Genomic DNA, 19763 nt, shown 5'->3' with positions numbered 1-19763 from the left:
CAACACACATCCCAAATGTCCACCAATACAGCACTAGATAAATGCATTGTGCTGCATCCATCTACAACCTCGCCAATAAAAAGAAAAGGTAGATTTCTAAATACTCACACAGCAAAACCTCCAAAATATGTTGTTAAATGGAAATGTCTAAATCCCACTAATAGCAGAGGTTCTCAACTCTAGCGAAATATTAAAAATTACATAGCAACAGTCTAAAAAATAACTAAGAAGGGCCACATCCCAGATCCACTAAACCAGAATATCCAAGTATAAGTATGTCTGAATCCAGATACTGTTTTTTGAATGGGAATTTTTTTTTAATGGAAATTAGAATCAGGGTTGAGAAACATTACATGAGAATATGAGGAAGCAGCATTACAGAGAGAAGGCAAAGAAACCTCACTCGCCCTCTCTGACCACTCCTCTTCAACCCCTAATTCTGCCACTACTACCAAGTATAAGAGATTCGGGACGTGAGCAGGGACCACTAGGGAGGGGAAACAAAAGCCCAGAGTCACCTCAAAGTGACTTTTGGGTGACTCAAAGTCACCTTTTTCCCTGGCCAGATCTGTGTTCTTAGCTCTTTCACAGAGAATTACCACATAACATTTAAAAGCACATGACTTGTCTAAGATCACCAAAAGATACATACCTCTAAAGAATCATTCTCTCTCAATCCATCATTCTTTTTACAAGCTTGTGTAAACATTTATTTGGGAGATATAATTCTTCTCATGTTATAGAAAGTCAAGACGTTCATATTTCACTAGGAAGCCTAACAAATTCCTCAAAAGACAGAATGTGACTTGAAGCTACAGTAGGTCACCCAGACAGACAAGTGTCATAAGCTCCAACACTGAACAAGAAGAAAAAGGGCATTTCTTTTACAATGATTTCAGCCCAAATAAAAAGGTTTTTCTTCTGTAGTTTCTTATTTTCCATATTGCTTATTCCTACACACTCTGATTACTTATTCAAATACCCTACATCTGGCAAAAGATTAAAAGAAATAAAAGCAACTTCTTAATTTGTTGGACAAGCACACTTTTTTTTTTTATTTGCAAAGTAATTTAACAGCATGGCTGTTGAATGGAGAAAAACAATTATAGCAGCCTAAATATATATAGCACTAATTATGTGCCAGGGACCATACTAATCACTTTATTAGTATTTTATCACTGAAATCTCATAATAATACAATCAGGCAAGTAGTGTTATTCCAGTTTAAAATAAGGAAATTCAGGCTGAGAAGTCAGTAATTTAAGGTCACGTGGCTAGTGACCATGTGAGCTAGTAAGAAAATTTTGACTGTGAATATAAGTTCTTTGTTCCTGAAACATTCTTTCAAATATACAGCTAGTAAGCTGTAGAGCAGGAATTCAAACTATGAAACTAGACTGTAATCCTCACTCTGCTGCTTTATCCAAAGACCACCTGTACATCACTGTGTGCCTGTGCGCGAGCTCAGTCATTAAATCATGCCCAACTCTTTGAGACCCCATGGACTGTAACCCGCCAGGATCCTTTGTCCATGAGATTTTCCAGGTGAGAATACTGGAGTGGGTTGCCATTCCCTTCTCCAGGAAGATCACTGTATAAGGACATGATAATGATTAAAGTCTCTCTAGTGTCAATAGATATGAGGGGAAAGAGAGACACCTACTTTCCTCTTCTTCGCTTTCTAATTCTATGGATAATGCAGTTTATCATTACCTCCTTCATGAGAGACAATCTCCTTTTCTCAAGATTAGAAATTTCCGGTTTCTGCTTCTTCCATTTCCTCTTCAAAGCTTTTTCTTGGAGCTCCCAGTGGACCAATGGTCTATTCTTTGATTTGTGTATTTCATGACGACGGATCTATATAGAAGAAAAAATACATGAAAGAATGTTTCAGGAACTTATATTCACACTCAAAATTTTCACCAACTCCTAAATTTTCAAAAATGATTTTTTAAAAAAGAAGTAGCTAAAACTAGTAGACCCAGAGAGTTCCCTGGTGGCCTAGTGGGTAGGATTCCAGGCTTTCACTGTTGTGGCCCAGGTTCAATCCCTGGTCGGGAACTTAGATCCCACAAGCCACAGGGTGTGGCCAAAAAATAAAATAATAAAACAAGCTAGTAGACAAAATAACATGTCCTCTGGGCTTTGCTTTAAAATGCTTCAGTGAAGAAGTAAAGGGTATGATAAATGAAACAACTATGGCAAAATTTTCACAACCATTATATGTAGGTGAACAGTATATGGTAGTTCTTTTTACTTTTGTCTCTACTTTCACTTGAGTTTGAAATTTTTCATAATACAGAATTTTAAGTCAGTTGGGCATCATTATCCCCAACAAACATTTAATGATTAAGATAGATTATGATTAATCATATGATTAATCATAGATAACATCTATGATTAAGATTCCTAGGCCCACAAAGACATATAAGCTATGGCCTTTATCCATCAAACACATTAATAATATGCCCAGAGAGATTGGACATATACATATACAGATAAATGTCATGCATTAGATGGCATATACTCAATGTCTTATGTAGCTAGTAAGTACAACAGTTCAGAGGCCAAAGTAACTGTTGGGCAGCTTCAAAGAGTAAGACTTCAAACTTGCTACAAAACTCAACAGAGTATGGCACTAGCATAAGGATACACAGAGATCTATGAAATATAAATTTGAGTCCAAAATAAACCCTCATTTATATTTATAGACAACTTTTAACAAGGGTGCCAAGACAGTTCAGTGTGAAAAGAACAGTCTTTGTAATAAATGGTGCTTAGATAACTGGATATCCATTTGCAAAAGAATGAAGCTGGACTCTTACCTCACACCTTACACAAAAATTAACTCAAAATGGATGAAACATAAGAGCTAAAACTTTAAAACTCCTAAATGAAAACACAGAAGTAAATATCTGTGAACCGTGGTTAGACAATGATTTCTTAGATATGACACTAAAGATACAAGTGACTAAAAAAATAGATAAACTGGACTTCATAAAATTTACAACTTTTATGTTTCAAAGGATACCATTAAGAAAGTAAAAACACAACCAACAGAATGGAAGAAAACATTTGCAAATCATATATCTGATAAAAAACATCAAGAATATATAAAGAACTCCTATTACTCAATAAAAACACAAATAACCCAACTTTACTTTTATTTTATATCCCTCTCTTCACTAAGCCTAGTTCATAGTCATCACATATTTCCTCTGGCAACTTTTAAATAGCTAAGGGATTTGAACAGACATTTTTCCAAAGAAGATACTACAAACGGTCAATAAGTATATATAAAGGATACTCAACATCATTAGTCATTAGGGAAATGCAAACTGAAACCACAATGAGACTCCACTTTATACCCTCTAGGTGAACTAAAACCACAAAGATGATAATGACAAATATGAGCAAGGGATGTGGAACAAATGGAACCCCCATACATGCTAATGAGAATGTAAATAGGACAGCCACTTTGGAAAATAGTTTGGCAGTTCCTCAGAAAGTTAAATATAGAAATATTATATGACTCAGAATTCTACTTCCAGATATACACTCAAGAGACTAAAAGTATATGTTCACACAAAAACTTGTACACACATATTCATAGTAACATTATTTATAACAGTCAAAAAAAATGAAAACAACTCAAATGTCCAACAACTGATGATAAATAAAATATGGTATGCCCATAAGTGAAATAGTATTTGGCAATAAAAAGGAATGAAGTACTGATACATGCTATAATATAGATGAAACTTGAAAACATTATGCTAAAAGAAAGAAGCCAGATATAAAGGGAAACATATTATACTGCATGTATATGAAATACCCAGAATAGGCAAATCCATAGACAGAACAGATTATTGTTGCCAGAGATTGGAGGCACATGGTTCAGAAAGTGACTGTTAATAGGTGAAGGGTTACTTTGGGGAGGGAGTGATGAAAATATTACAAAATTAGAAAGTGATGATGGTTGCATAACTCTGTGAATGTGCTAAAAAGCAATGAATCATACACTTTAAAAGAGTAGATTTTATGTTTTGTGAATTCAGTTCAGTTCAGTCGCTCAGTCGTGTCCGACTCTTTGCGACCCCCTGAATCGCAGCACGCCAGGCATCCCTGTCCAACACCAACTCCCTGAGTCCACCCAAACCCATGTCCATCGAGTCGGTGATGCCATCCAGCCATCTCATCCTCTGTCATCCCCTTCTCCTCCTGTCCTCAATCTTTCCCAGCATAAGGATCTTTTCCAATGAGTCAGCTCTTCGCATCAGGTGGCCAAAGTATTGGAGTTTCAGCTTCAACATCAGTCCTTCCAATGAACACCCAGGACTGATCTCCTTTAGGATGGACTGGTTGGATCTCCTTGCAGTCCAAGGGACTCTCCAGAGTCTTCTCCAACACCACAGTTCAATAGCATCAATTCTTTGGCGCTCAGCTTTCTTTATAGTCCAGCTCTCATCTTAATAAAGCTGTTTAAAAAATAACAAATCTATAGTAGAAACTTTTTTAAAGTAAAACCTGAACTAGGATAAAGAAGCAAAGTAAGATTTGAACAGGAGGAGAAGAAAGTAGGGAAACCATTCCAAATAAATAGCATGACCTGGGGCTCAAATGTGGAAATATACATGGCATGTTCAAGGAATAAATTACTATATATGTTTGTATGTGGAAGTAATGGTGAATAATGCTAGTGTATCTACAGATAGGAAAAGATGATAAATGTGGACAGGACAATACTGGACTTAGAGAGATCTGAACTGTAAACTGAACCTATCTAATGAAATTCTAATACATGCTAATTATTGTTCCTAAATAAAATAAGGAAGCCAAGGACATACACTTTTTGATTTTATATAGACATAAGTAAGATTAAAAATAACTGAACAACTTACAAGATGCTTTCTATTCTGTAGGTTAAAAACCAAGTATCAAGTAAGACATTGAACAAACGACTTAACTTTCCATAGTAAACTTACCAGATCTTCAGGAGTTGCCCGATGAACTGTCAGATCAGTCACAGTGCTCTGCAAAAAAAAGATGAACTTTCTTTAAAAAGCAAAAGGATTCTTACAAAATAGTACTACATGCTGGATTTTAATGGTTGAAAATGGATTCAAAGTCCTGAGACCAAAGAGTCTTTGAGAATTAAATTCTCAACTTAAAGATGAACATGGATTACTTTTAGTTGTCTTAAAGAAAATAACAGACTATTTAGTGTTTCATAGAAATTAAGCACTAAATTCAACAAGCAGGCATACATCATATTAAAACAAAAAGTAAAACAGGGTAGCATGTAATTCAAAATGGGTTAGTTTAACTAAAGTTATAGTTTTCAAACCATATTTCATGAAACGGGGCAACACTAAAGATTCCAAAAAGATAAAATGTGATCAAGAGAGGTTCAATTTGTGTCCATGCCAACACTTTAAGCATAGATCCTATCATAACAAGAGATGAATTTTGAGGGTACTTTGTGTAACTTCATAAGTTATGAAAGGACAGAGAGGCCTGGCATGCTGCAGTCCATGGGGTGGCAAAGAGTCAGACACAATTTAGCAACTGAACAACAACATAACTTCATAAAATGTGAAAACAGTCATTCAAGTGAAAAGGCAACAAAACAATATGGCAGGGCTTCCACACTGCACAATTCCAGGAGGCTCCATCGATATCCTAGGCCATGTAAACAGCGCCCCTTGGAACTGTGCAGTGCACAGCCTGCACAGCTCCAAGCAGCAGCCCCACAATTTGGCCCTTTCCAAAATGACTTCAGTCATTGTGTTTGGTAAGGCAGGAAACAAAGCAATGTAGAGTTTTAATTCCAAGAGAAATACAGAGAACTGAGTCTAGCGAAAAACTTCTGATGTACTCTAAGACCTTACTTTTGGGCCACAGGTAATATTTATTTAGCTCAAGTCTTTTATATACTAAAGCCATTATACTTTCATATTGATTTAGCAAAATACAAGGTACAATGATAAGATCATGAGAATTATTTTTAATAACTGTAATAAAAATTCAGGTATATAGTGGTATGCTTACAATTATTTTAATGGGAGAAAATATAATTTCATTAATACTACTATTGCTTAAACCTACAGTTGACACTTGAACAATGTAGGTTTTTTTAAAATTTATTTTTAATTGGAGGATAATTGCTTTACAATGTTTTGCTGGTTTTTGCCATACATCAACATGAATCAGCCACAGGAATACATATGCACCCTTCCCCTTGAAACTCCCTCCTACCTCCCACCCCATCTCACCTCTCTAGGTTGTCACAGAGCACCAGGTTGAGCTCCTTTTGTCATACAGCAAATTCCCACTGGCTATCTATTTTACATATAGTAATGTATATATTTCAATGCTACTCTCTCAGTTTGTCCCACCCTCTCCGTCCCCGACTGTGTCCAAAAGTCTATTCTCTATGTCTGCATCTCTACTGCTGCCCTACAAGTAGGTTCATCAGTACCATTTTTCTAGATTTCATATACATGTTAATATACGATATTTGTTTTTCTTTCTTACTTCACTGTGTAACAGGCTCTAGGTTCATCCACCTCACTAAAACTGACTCAAATTCACTCCTTTTTTATGGCTGAATAATATTCCATTGTATATATATATGAACAATATGAGTTTCAACAATACAGGTCCACTTATAAATGTGGATTTTTTTCAATAAATACATACTAAAGTGCTACAAGATCCACATTTGGTTGCATCCATGGATGCAGAACCACAGATCTGGAGGGCAAACTGTAAAGTTAGATGTGGATTTTCAACTGTGCACAGGCTCAGTGCCCTTAGCCCCCATGTTGTTCAAGGGTCAACACTATTTTCTTCTGATATTGCTTTAAATCTAATTTACAAGCTATTTCAGAAAACGTCTCAATATTTTCATCACAACAGTTTTATTCAGTTCATCTCTCCTCTCTCATTTACCATTCACACTACTTTCAAGTTCAGTCTACCTTCAAAAAACAACGTTTCTTTCCGCACTGGAGATAATACAAAGTAAATGAGGAAGGTTCTGAATGCGGTTTCAAATGACGGCTTTGAATTATACTTTCAGCAACAGCAGCATAGCAAATTAAATATGGAACTTCCCAAAGTAACCACTCTGAAGGGGACAGCTTTATATTATCTATGCTATTCTTCCCTTTTTAATCAGTTTCATTACCTTAGAGTCACATCCTTCTACTATTTTACAACCAGATGACAACAAAGCAATCTAAACAAAGAGAAATCCATCTCTCCCACTTTCTAAGGCTGTCAGTTTTCCCAGGAGATGTGGCTAGAGTGATTGGCTACAACCCAGACTATTCTAATTCCAAAAGAATCCCTAAGGTGCATACTAGTCCCTGACCAGTCACTCTTCACAACAGAAAGTAAAGGCACCTAAAGTCTCATGTCTAAATGAAAGAACCAGGCTCCAAAAGAGAAAATCCCCTTGATAATACCACGTGGTACTCAGGGTAGGAGTCAGGGATCATGCCTCAGGTACCTGAGGCTTGTCTTGTAACTTATGAGAACCTTTGTACTGAAACTGACCAGTCTCTGGAAGTGAGCAAAAAACAGTTTGATAATAGAGCAAGGACTACCTGCTTTTTTCAGTCAAAAACACCAATCCCATGATTATGGTATCACAGGTTACTATGGGCAAATCTAAAATATGTTCCAAAAAATTTCACACTTCAGGCTAACTAGAGTTGTCTTAAAACAGTGACATAAAAAAAAACAAAAAAAACAGTGACATAAGTTAGCTAAGAGTTGCCTTAAAGCAGTGAGTTCTCAAAGTGGAGGCAGGAGGACTTTTTAAAAACACACTCCCCACTTCTTTAAGATTTCAGTTCTTCAAAGGAGGTGGAAGTTATAGCCTTAACATGTATATTTTTTAAAAACTCCCCAAAGGCTGCTCTTCCCTCTGAGACTTAGGCTATCACATGCCCAGAAACACATTCCACTGTATTGCAAGCTAACCCCATTCAGAGAACCACCCTGAGTGCCTAGGATCATGTCATCATGTCTGTTCCTTCCATGTAATGTTATGTGTGTTAGTAACTCAGTCGTGTCTGACTCTTTCGTGACCCCATGGACTGTAGCCCACCAGACTCCTCTGTCCATGGAATGCTCCAGGCAAGAATCCTGGAGTGGATTGCCATTTCCTTCTCCAGGGGATCTTCCCAACCCAGGGATAGAACCCGGGTCTCCCGCATTGCAGGCAGACTCTTTACCGACTGAGCCATCAGGGAAAACCGCATATTATTCTTCCTAGACTTACATCCCATTCTTGCTTCACAGATGTTTTCTTCTTTACTTTCAGTGTTTTCCTTCCTCCTCCACGGGGACCGTAACGGTTCACTCGGACAAATGACATCTAGGAGTAATAATCATATCAATTTTTTTAATACATGAAAAACTAATAATTAGTCATCACCAGAGAGGGAAAATTATATCTAGGAAAATAAATTTTAAAACATCAGAAGACATATTTAAGCATAATGAAAGGAACAGGCTACCAAAAGACTTGGCTCATTCCCTTCACAGTTATTAGAATGCTGACACTGATAACTATGATAAAAGAGGTTTCAAGTCAACAAATTAAATATATGTGACTAATAAAGAACTCCAAGAATGCAGCAGTATGATCTAAAGCAGAGATTTAGGACAATAGTCATAAGCTTGGTCGCCCATTACACAAATTCTCAGTGAATAGAGGAAATGTCAGTTCCATGCGAACAATATGAATGTAGGAGAAGGAGAGCAAGAGACAGCTGGGGTTCATTTTGAAGCATCTAACACTCAAAATCACTACTAGGCACATGCGTATTTATCTTAAAATAAAGGTGGCTAAATTTTAGAGAATGAGTGAGTTATGATACCATCTCTAGTACATTTTTCACATAATACTAAATGGGTGTGATTATTGATACTAAGCTAGAATCTGAAAATTGCCAACAGTTGCTTGCCACTCTTAAAATAGCAACGCTAAGGGCACTAGACTAAGCATTATACAAAATTAGAAAAAGACTCACACTGCCTGAACACTAGGATTGGAGAACACATATATGATTTTTAAAAAGCAACACATATACATGACTCCTATTCCAGAACTTCTTTACACACCTGAATAATTACAAAACTTTTCAGCTGACCCCCTTACTCCAAATTATCCTAAAACAAGGACTCAAATATTTTTCTTGAAGACCTCTTTTTAAAAAAATCATTTAGTCTACTGTGATAAAGATGACTAAATGCAAGTATTTCTCAAGAGTTAGCCCATACTGTTAGCAACCACATTCACTCTTTTTTAAAAAAAATTGGGGTACAGTTGCTTTACAAAGCTGTACAAAGAAGTGAATTAGCTACATATATACATATATCCCGTCAATTCACTCTTTAAACATGATATCTATTTTCAGAGTGTACAATCCAGCAAAGGAGATGAATAACATACAAGTTAGAGAATAACATTAAGTGTTATTATAGTGATTGTGATGATGGTGATGATGCTGACAGTGGTGGTGGTGATAATGATGGAATTAGCTGCTGACTACTTTCTATAAGCTAGGTAGTATTCTAAACTGTTTACATATATCATCTCCTTTAATCCTTACACTAATCCCATTAAGTATATTCTCATTTTACAGATGAGAAAACTAAGAGACAAAGAGTTAATCGACTATGAAGGTCACACAGTAAATGTCAGAGCCATAAATGTCATTCTAAAAGGTATGGAATGGAACAGAACCAAGAGAGCAAAACAAAACTATACTCTACGGTCAGTTTATATTCAACAAGAGTGCTAAGAATCAAGTCAATGGGAAAAGGACAGTCTTTTTAATTAATGGTACTGGGACAACTGGATATTTATATGAAAAAGAATGAAGTAAGACTGCCTACCTCACAACAAGCATAAAAACTAACTTAAAATGAATCACAGACTTAAGTGTAAGAGCAAAAAGTACAAAATTCCTAGAAAATAACATAAGCATAAATCTTCATAAATTTTGGATGAAGCAATGGTTTCTCAGAAATGACACTAAAAACACAAGCAACCAAAGAAAAAATAAACTAGACTTTACCAAAACCAAAGACTTTTGTGCTTCAAAGGACACAATCAAGAAAGTGAAAAGACAACCAAAAGAATGGGAGAAAATGTTTGCAAATCATACATCTAATAAGTAACTTGTGGACTGGGAAGATCCCTTGGAGAAGGGAATGGCAACCCACTCCAATATTCTTGCCTGGGAAATCCCATGGACAGAGGAGCCTGATTGGTTTCAGTTCCTGAAGTTGCAAAGAGTCAGACACGACTTTAGCGACTAATCCAGAATACATAATGAACTCAAAACTCAACAACAACAAAAAATCCAATTTTAAAAGGGCTAAGGGATTTGACTAGATAATTCTCCAAAGAACATACTACAAATGGTCAATAAACACGCCAAAAGATGTTTAAGATCACCAGTCATTAAATAAAAATCAAAACCATGAGATACTTACTACTTCACACCCACTGAGATAGTTATAATCAAAAGATGTAAATAACAAATTTTGACAAGAATGTGCACATCCCAGCTTTGCCACTAGCTGTAAATGCATAAGGTGCTTAGAATCCCTGCCTAGAACATACTGAGTTCTATTTAAGGATTAATGATGATGATGTCAGCAACAATGATTAACCCCCTTTCCCAAACGAGAAAAGTAGGGCTTTTGAGATATTACTCAAAGGCACACAAATAATAATGGACAGAGCTGGGAGCTGACACTCAAAACTAGATCTAATTATAATGATGCACCTTTTAGAAAACATTACTAAAATTGAGTTATCTCTGGTTGGCTCCGTATTTTCTAAGCTTTCTACAATGAAACTATGTTACTCTTAAAATAATTTATTTCAAGTTATATTATTTAAAACACTATATTTATTCAGAGGCTGAAATTCCACCAGATTCAATTCTGAAAAACCATCCTTGAATCTGAAGTATACAAAGGTTTATGAGCAGTCAAAGGGCCCGTATACTTGTTTCTTTAGTTGGTGAGGCTGTCAATATAATATCAAAAGTTGAGTATTTTTTATCATAGCTATTTGTACACTAATGGTGACTTCTGATGGTCACCATTAGATACAACATATCTAAATAGAAGGGTTTTTCTTAGGCAAAGAGATATAGAAATTAAATAATAGATTAAATGCCTGAGTATTAGTTGTGTGAATGCAAACAGTTAAACAATTTTAGCATAAGAAAATGTTACATCCAAAGAAGCTATATTCAGGTAACAAACAAAAACAGTGGCAAATGAAGGTAGTATATGCTATGGTCTGAATGTGTTTCCCCAAAATTCAAATGTTGAATCCTAGCCTCTAAAGGTGTAAAGAGGTGGGGCCTTTGGGAAGTAGGGCCTTTGGGAGGCAGAGCCCTCAAGACTAGGATTAGTGCTCTTAGAAAAGAGACTTTTATAAGTTACTCTTGTATTTCCATGTTTATCTTTGAAAATTTCAAATATTTTTTGTTATACACAGAATTACATATTTGGTCCACCTTTGAGCATAGTCCCAAAGTCTAGAATATTCCTACTGCAAATAAACAAATAAACATCTTAATAAATGTCTATGCAATTTAAAAAAAGTTCTCCAAAGAGATCCTTAGTCCCTTACACCTTCTGAGGACACAGCAAGAAGGGGCTTGCTATGAATCATGAAGAGGACCCTCACCAGAACACGATCATTCTCACGCCTTGATCTTGGTCTTCCCAGACTCCAGAACTATGCAAAATAAATTTCTGTTACTTATAAGCTACTCAGTCTCCAACATTTGTTAGAGCAGCCTGAATGAACTAAAACAATATATATCTATTGCCTTTTTTTCCCACTTCAATTTAGCCTAGCAAAGCAGGCTGTGATCATTCTAAGATGACTCCCAATGAGTTGTGTGCGTGCTTGGTCGCTCAGTCATATCCAACTCTTTGCAACCCCACGGACTGTAGCCTGCCAGGTTCCTCTGTCCATGGAATTTTCCAGGCAAGAAAACTGAAATGGGTTGCCATTTCCTCCTCCTGACCCAGGGATTGAACCCGCATCTCTTGTGTTCCTGCATTAGGAGGCAGATTCTTTACCACTGCACCACCTGGGAAGCCCCAGTGAGTTGTGCCATTCCACAATTCCTTCCCCATGAGTTTGGGCAAGACCTATGACTAGCTTTTTGAGTCTGTTTTGCTTTTCCCCCTGTGACTTGTTTTATCCAACAAAATAAGCCAAATGTGGACATGTCATTCCTGTGGTTATATTATGTCATAAAAGTCTCTCTCCTAGGAAAATAGAACAGAAGAAATCTCTCCTGCTGGCCGTGAAGAAGCAAAATTGCCATGCTGTGACACTCGATGAAAAAGGCATGTGTTAAGGAACTCCGAGAGCTGTGGGCAGCCTCCAGCAGAAAGTTAGTCAGAAGCTGAGAACTCACACAGCCCCAGAGAAATGAATCTGCCAACCTAAGTGAAGTGAGCCTAGAGCAGATTTTTCCCAAGTTGAGCCTCCAAATGAGAATGCAGACTCCAACACTTTAATCACAGTACCCAGCTAAGCTATGGATCCTGTGAGATAATAAATGTGTGCTGTTTTAAACCACTAACCTTGTGATAATTTGCTATTCAGCATAGAAAATGTACATAATCGTATATGGATATGAGAGTTGGACCATAAAGAAGGCTGAGCACTGAGGAATTGATGCTTTCAAACTGTGATGCTGGAAAAGATTCCTGAGCAAGGAGATCAAACCAGTCAATCCGAAAGAAAATCAACCCTGAATATTCACTGGAAGGGCTGATGCTGAAGCTCCAATATTTTAGCCACTTGATGTGAAGAGCCAACTCACTGGAAAAGACCCTGATGCTGGGAAAGACTGAAGGCAGAAGGAGAAGGAGGGTAACAGAGGATGAGATGGTTGGATGGTATCATCGATTCAATGGACATGAATTTGAGCAAACTCTGGGAGATAGTGAAGGATAGGGAAGCCTAGCATGCTGCAGTCCATGGAGTCATAAAGAATCAGACATGACTGAGTGACTGAAAAACGAACAACAGAAAATGAAAGCACTGGCCAACTCTAAAATCCAGCCTGTGAATGGTTAAGTTCACCACCGTACAACAAAGCTGCTGTCCCATCTCTGACTTTCCCTTCACCAATCAACTTCACGAAGGAGAAGCCTATTTCAGCACTTGGATTTACTAAGCCCCAGTTCACTTCAAACTTTTACAACACAGAAACTACTTATGTGCTGAAAAGTGTTCTCCTGAACATCACCAATAATTGACCAAGGATCAGACTTTGTGGTCTAAGAAAGGGATTCTGTGCCACTTCCAGGTACCAAGTATCATAAGGGAGCTGTAATTTACATGCTGAAATGTAAGACTACAGAGATAGGCTAATGGTTTACAGGGCTAACAAGTCAAATAATAAAATTAGCATAGAAAGAAATTAAAATTAGTTAATTGAAATTAGTATAGAAAATCTGGGTTTCTTTGGAGAAAATCTAAAAACTAATAGCTTCCTAGTTGCTAAAATTATTGGTCCCTATTTCTCTGGCCTATTGGTTTCCTATTTCTCTGGCCCTTTCCATCTCTACAGACGCCCACTCCTGGAATCTTGCCCCTCTTTTAGCTTCCATGACACACTTCCACTTCCTCCTGGTTTCTCTCCTATTCTTTTCTCTTTTTTTTCACAGGCTCTGTAGGACCTCCTCACATTCTATGTAATCAAGGATTTTCACTCAGTTCTATGCCAGTCTTCTCTTCCTTCCATGGGACACCCTCTGTCGATGTCCAAGAATTGTTTTTGAGAGTCTACACATGCCAGGCCCTGGCTGGACACTGGAGACACAATAATAAATGAGTTTAATATGGTGTCAGTTCTCATGGAGCTTACTTTCTAGATCACCAAAGGGGAGTTCACATCGTCCCTTGGCGATCTCACCTATACCCTTGAGCAAAGCTATCAGTGCACTAGGCACACAAATGCACTGTGATAATGAGTCTCAAATCAAGGAGTCACACCTTTCCTCAAACCCCTAATGCTTGTTTCTAACCTAGCTTCTGCGCACATCTCCCAAATATCCCAAATACAGTGTGGCCAATATACAGCTTGGCATTCATGCCACCTCCCCACCAATCTCTAGTTCTTGATATATAACTGGCTTGGTCAGTAAATGTTGCTGAATAATGCTGAACTACAGAATTACCATCCTTCTAGTTGCTCCAGTTTAAAATCTTAGCATCACCTTCTTGTCTCAAAGCTTATCAGATACCAGAATCTATTCATTCTTTCCCTCCGGTATCTCTCTCATGTTCCCTCTTCTTCATCTCTACCATGAATGCATTTTACAGGTTCTCATTATTTCTAACTGATTTGCCTTTCACGCATTCTCTCACCCACTTCATCATCCATCTATTATTCCAAAAGTATTTTGAAAGCACCTGCCAAGAACCAGGCAACAGAGACAGCAAGGAAGTAGAATAACTGTGGACCCTCACAGAACTTGGTGTATCAGACCACAATTAAATGAGCAATTGTGATAAAAGGCTAATGTTGGAAGGAAATTCAGTGTCAAAGAAATACCTAACTTACTGTAAATAGTGAGAAAAGGCCACCTCCTCCAACTCCACTAAAAATGTTTAAGCTGAGAGCAGAACTATGAATAAAAATTAGAAGTGGGGGAAAGAATGCTCCAGGTTGGGGGCAGGGGAGTGCATTTACAAAGGGTTTGAGAGGTTCTGTTTGACTAACAAATATTTGAGAGGGTTAGAAAGAGGACGAAGAGAAAGGCAGAGGCCAGAACGTGGCCCTGAGCACCACAGCAATTTGAACACTATCCTAAAGACATACAGGAAACACTGAAAGGTTTTAAGCAGGGTCAATTATGATGAGATTGAGACAACCCACTCTGGCTAGTGGAAAACTGATCAAAGGGAAACAAGACCTCTTTTCTAACACTGTCCCTCCAATCATTCCTACCCAGATATATAGATAGAGTTCAGCTCTCCACGCTTCACTTCCTTCCTCAAAAGATTTTAACAGCTCTCCCCTACAGAGAGAAATCCAATTCGGCTTGGCACTCAAGCCCTTTCCTCGCTCCGGGTGGCCTGGCTGACTTTTCCTTGCAGTCTTCTCTCCTCTCACATCTCCCACACATCCTAAAACAAAGCTCTCGTCTTCGCACACAGTCCCAGCCTCTCCTTATGCTCAGCTTGGAACACCTGTCACACTCGCACTCCCTTTCCACGGGGTTAACGCCCTCACTCTTCAAAACTCATTCAGGGGGACCCTCCTGACAAACCCTTTCGACTTAAATGATCCGCAGTGTCCCCAAGTACTCTGGGGAGTCGATCTTTCTCCTGCGTGATAGGAAATTCCTTGAAAAATACATTACGGCACATCAATTTCTAGCTCTATGCACAAGTGACCGAAAGCGAAGCGCACGCGCACACTCAGGATGCTCCTACACGTAGCGCTCTAGACACAAACACACCCAGACACGCATCCTAGCAGGCACCCGCACTCGCTAAATACACGGAGTCGCGGGTGCACTTTGTAGTAAGGATCCTCACCCCAGACGCCTGAAACCCCAGCAAACAGAGAGGAAGACGCCACCACCGCTCGCCCCGCCCTGTAGCCCGGGCTCCTAAGACTCCGTGGGGCCGCGGGCTGCACGCCTCCGCCCCATCATTGCAACCTGCCTCGTCGTTTCCCCACAGCTGCCTCCACCACGACTAAAACTTCAAGCTCCAGAACCGTCCGGCCCGCCACAAGTTAGCTCAGCTCGCCGCTTCCGGGATGTTGCCTAGGTTACCGGAGCCCCACCCCCATTCTCTTGCGTATATCCGGCAAGGCCAGTGCGCAGACGTCTTTCAGTTTGGCTTGTACTAGGGAATTACCAGTAGTAGTTAAGACGCTAAATCGTGTCCGACTCTTGCGACCCCATGGACTGTAGCCTGCCAGGCTCCTCTTTTCATGGGATTCTCCAGGCAAGAATACTGGAGTGCGTTGCCGTTTCCTTCTCCAGGGGATCTTCCCGACCCAGGAATCGAACTCGGGCGTCCTCCATTGCAGGCAGATTCTTTACCGACTGAGCTAAGCGGGAAGCCCAGGGGATTACAAAGGGATCTCAAAGAGTCTGACACGACTGAGCGACTGAACTTAACTGAGGGGATTAAAAGGATTTTCTGTGTCCTGCCTTGGCCGGGTGTGCCCAGCGCAGAGTTCCGGGGAAAGCTTTGGAGCATGGGCGTGTAGTAGCGTTAGTCAGGTTCTTGTGAATTCTGGAAAAGAAAGATGTAGCTCTCCACACCAAGCTTCACATACCACATTTACTTGCTTTCACTTGTGTTGATTCAAAAATGTTTATTACTACCTACCAGTGTGCCAGAGACTGTTACGGCGGGGTCTAAAATCCGGCCAAGTCCCTATCCTCAGGAAGCTTACTGTATAATAGGAAACAGCAATCAACAATACAAAGATAAAATTAAAACTGTGACAAGCGCTAAAATTAGGCATACTAAATTTACAGAATTATTTGAATTACTAGAAGGGCTGAAAAGCAAGGATGAATAAGTTACCAAGGAAGGATAAAGCATTCCTGCAGGGGGAGCCACAAATGCAAAGGTGAGTGGCAAGTGCCAAGGGAGTGGAAGAAGTCCAGTATATCTGGTGTTCAGAGAGCAGTGGGAGCTTGATGTAAGTAAGGCTGTCCTAGTTGGGGGAAGCCAAGACAAGCAAAAGCTGTCTGGCCCATGTCAAGATCTTTACAAAGCATTTCATTGGTTAACAGAGTAAATTTGCTCCAATAATGTAACCTTTAGCTCTTGGTTTTCAACTGAAAGGACATACCTGTGCATGGGTCACCAAGTACATGTTCAATATCTTCTAGATGCAGAGAACTGCCTTCTAATAGTTTCTGCTCTGGCTGAGGAAGTTTGATATAGTTATATTCAATGGTCAATCAATATAATCATCCCCCCGCATACACATAATCAACTCCCTGCCCTTCTCTGAGTTACTGTAAATTTGGCAAAACCACAATCCTGGCTAACTCAACACTGTATTTACTAAGTGCCTATATCCTTCCCTGGTGGCTCAGAGGTTAAAGCATCTGCCTGCAATGTGGGAGGGCCGGGTTCGATCCCTGGGTCGGGAAGATCCCCTGGAGAAGGAAATGGCAACCCACTCAAGTATTCTTGCCTGGAGAATCCCATGGACAGAGGAGCCTGGTGGGCTACAGTCCACAGGGTCGCAAAGAGTCGGACTCAACTTCACTTTCACTTTCACTTTCACTATATCCTTGCAGGTGAAACTGGAAAATGAAAAACACTCAGCCATACTGATTTTAAATTCATGATCACAAATTTTAAGTGGCCCTTTACAGATGACTGAAGACCATATTATAGTTCTCTGCTCCATTAATTCTCCTACCCTCCTAGATGACAACTTATACTTCCTCTTATGCTCCAATATCTCTTCTGTCCTGAGTCTCAGCCAGTGACCTTGCTCCCTACTTCATTGACAACACTGAAGCTATATGAAGAAAATGTCCATAAGCTCCCATCACTAATTCAATCCACCTATCAGCATCTTTACCCATGAACCTGCTTTCCAAACTCAACAAAATCTCAACACAATAAACACAAAGAATGTTACATAAAGGTACATAATAATCAAATCCAGTGATAAAGAAAAAAATCTTAAAAGCAGTCAGAGAAGATATTACAGAGAAACAAAAATAAGGATAACAACGTATTTCTCATTAGAAATATTGCAAGCAAGAAAACAACACATTAAAACATTCTTTTAATGTATTAAAAGAAAAAAGCTGTCAACCTAGAATTCTATACCTGTCAAAAATATATTTTTTAAGTGAGAGAAGAAAAGATGCTTTCCACGTAACTAATAGAATTTATCATGCGTAAACCCCCACCCACACTATGAGAAATGTTAAAATAGGTACTTCAAGAAGAAGGAAAGTGATACCAGATGCAAATCTGGATTTATACAATGAAAATGGAAAATGGAAAATCTGCACTGGAAATGGCTACAGGAGTAAATATATAGATTATTCTTCTTACTCTTTAAATCTCTTTAAAAAATAATTGACTACTTTCGACTTCCCTGGTAGGCCAGAGCTTAAGAATCTGTCTGCCAATTCAGGGGACTCGAGTTCAATCCCTGGTCCAGGAAGATCCCACAGGCCTCTGAGCAACCAAGCCTGTGTGCCATAACTACTGAGCCTGGATGCTGCAGTTATGAAGCCTGCATACCCTAGAGTCTGTTTCACAACAAGAGAAGCCACCACAACGAGAAGTCCACTACTTGAGATAGCCCGCATGCAGCAAGGAAGATTCAGTGCAGCCAAAAATATATCAATAATATTTTCTTTAATATATATAATTAACTACTTAAACAAGTATAATACAAATGTATTGTAAGGCTTATAATATATATATTAAGTAAAATGCATGGCAACAATAACATAAAAGTCAGAGGAAGTATGTTACTGTAAGACACTTATACTATTCCCTATGTGTTATAAAATCACTTGAAGGTAGACTGTATGTATGCTATAAGATGTATGCTATAAACTCTAAAGCTATCACTAAAATAGTAAGAATTATAGCTAACAGAGATGGTATCTATAAAAAGATATAAAAGAGATAATAAAAATAGTTGATTAATCTAAAAGTAGGCAGAAAAGTGCAAAAAAAGAAATAACAGATGAGAGATAGAAAATAGCAAGATAATAGATATATATTATTACATTAAATGTAGATAGTCTAAATACTTTGTCTATAAAACAGGTGATATGTATGCTTTAAATATGTGAAGTTTGTTGTGTGTCGATTATACCTCAAGAAACCTGTTTATCTGGCTTTCTCTGGGTGGTCCAAATATGAGCCAAAAAGCTCCCCAAACCATAACAAGCCCCACTTCTGCTTAGCCCACCTCCAGTTTCTGCATCCCAGATTATAATCAGAGTATTTCTGAAGTCTTCCCTTTATTTCACTATTAACATTTTCACTCCCTGTTGTCTTTGAGACTCTGCCAAATGCAAATGATGGTGGATGATCCTTTCTATACCAAATGCTGAATTAATGGTCTGTTCATTCTCATGTCAATAGTCTTTGTTCCCACAACTGCTTCTCTTCTTTGTGACATTTTTTTTTTAATATGGGGAAGATTCTTCTTCAGTACTACCTTGAGAAGAATCACTTTTTGTATATTCTGATTTTTGACATGTAGAAATGCCTAAGAGCACTGTGTGTTCAGTTGTGTCCAACTCTGCGAGTCCATGGACTATATCCCACCAGGCTCCTCTGTCCATGGAATTTTCCAGGCAAGAATACTGGCATGAGTTGCCATTTCCTACTCTAGGGGATCTTCCCGACCCAGCAATCGAACGTGCATCTCCTGCATTGCCTGCATTGGCAAGCAGATTCTTTTACCACCGCACCATCTGGGAAGCCCAGAAATACCTCAACTGGGCTATAAATCATAAAGATCTCTGCTTGGTAGTGAGGAGCAAAAAATAGGGAAGCTGGCAGACATGACCAAATCCTGACAATTCTAGGCGGATTGTTGCAGAGGTTATGGTTTGGTTCCTGGACTGACTGCTACAGAGATAGTGGGTCAAGTTCTATTGTTATATATTATCTGGTCATTGTCTGTTTGAATATTCAGATACCACCATGACTAGCAAACGAGATC

The 19763-nt window shown here is 38.7% G+C and overlaps 1 protein-coding gene across 19 annotated transcripts in view; it reads right to left on the bottom strand.

The window, feature by feature from the left end:
* SPICE1 (spindle and centriole associated protein 1) overlaps window positions 1–15851 on the bottom strand; it is a 59587-nt gene extending 43736 nt beyond the window's left edge. For 8 of the 19 annotated variants that reach the window (XR_014077437.1, XR_014077438.1, XR_014077441.1 and 5 more), the window contains exons 1-4: window positions 15746–15851; window positions 8294–8389; window positions 4986–5033; window positions 1714–1857 (exon numbers count right to left, since the gene is read on the bottom strand). Coding sequence is in view for 11 of the 19 variants with exons in the window: in XM_081572102.1 (XP_081428228.1) it covers window positions 1714–1857; window positions 4986–5033; window positions 8294–8389 (288 nt within the window). In the remaining 8 variants the exon portion in view is untranslated. Of the gene's footprint in view, window positions 1–1713; window positions 1858–4985; window positions 5034–8293; window positions 8390–15616 lie in introns of all 19 variants that reach the window. The other 11 variants (XR_014077439.1, XR_014077440.1, XR_014077443.1 and 8 more) reach the window with 2 other exon arrangements.
* Between the last annotated feature and the right edge of the window lie 3912 nt (window positions 15852–19763).

This window comes from Giraffa tippelskirchi, chromosome 2, assembly GCF_054371585.1.
Source record: "Giraffa tippelskirchi isolate mGirTip1 chromosome 2, T2T-mGirTip1v1.2.pri, whole genome shotgun sequence".
NCBI lineage: Eukaryota > Metazoa > Chordata > Mammalia > Artiodactyla > Giraffidae > Giraffa > Giraffa tippelskirchi.
This window is presented reverse-complemented; position numbering and strand designations above follow the sequence as displayed.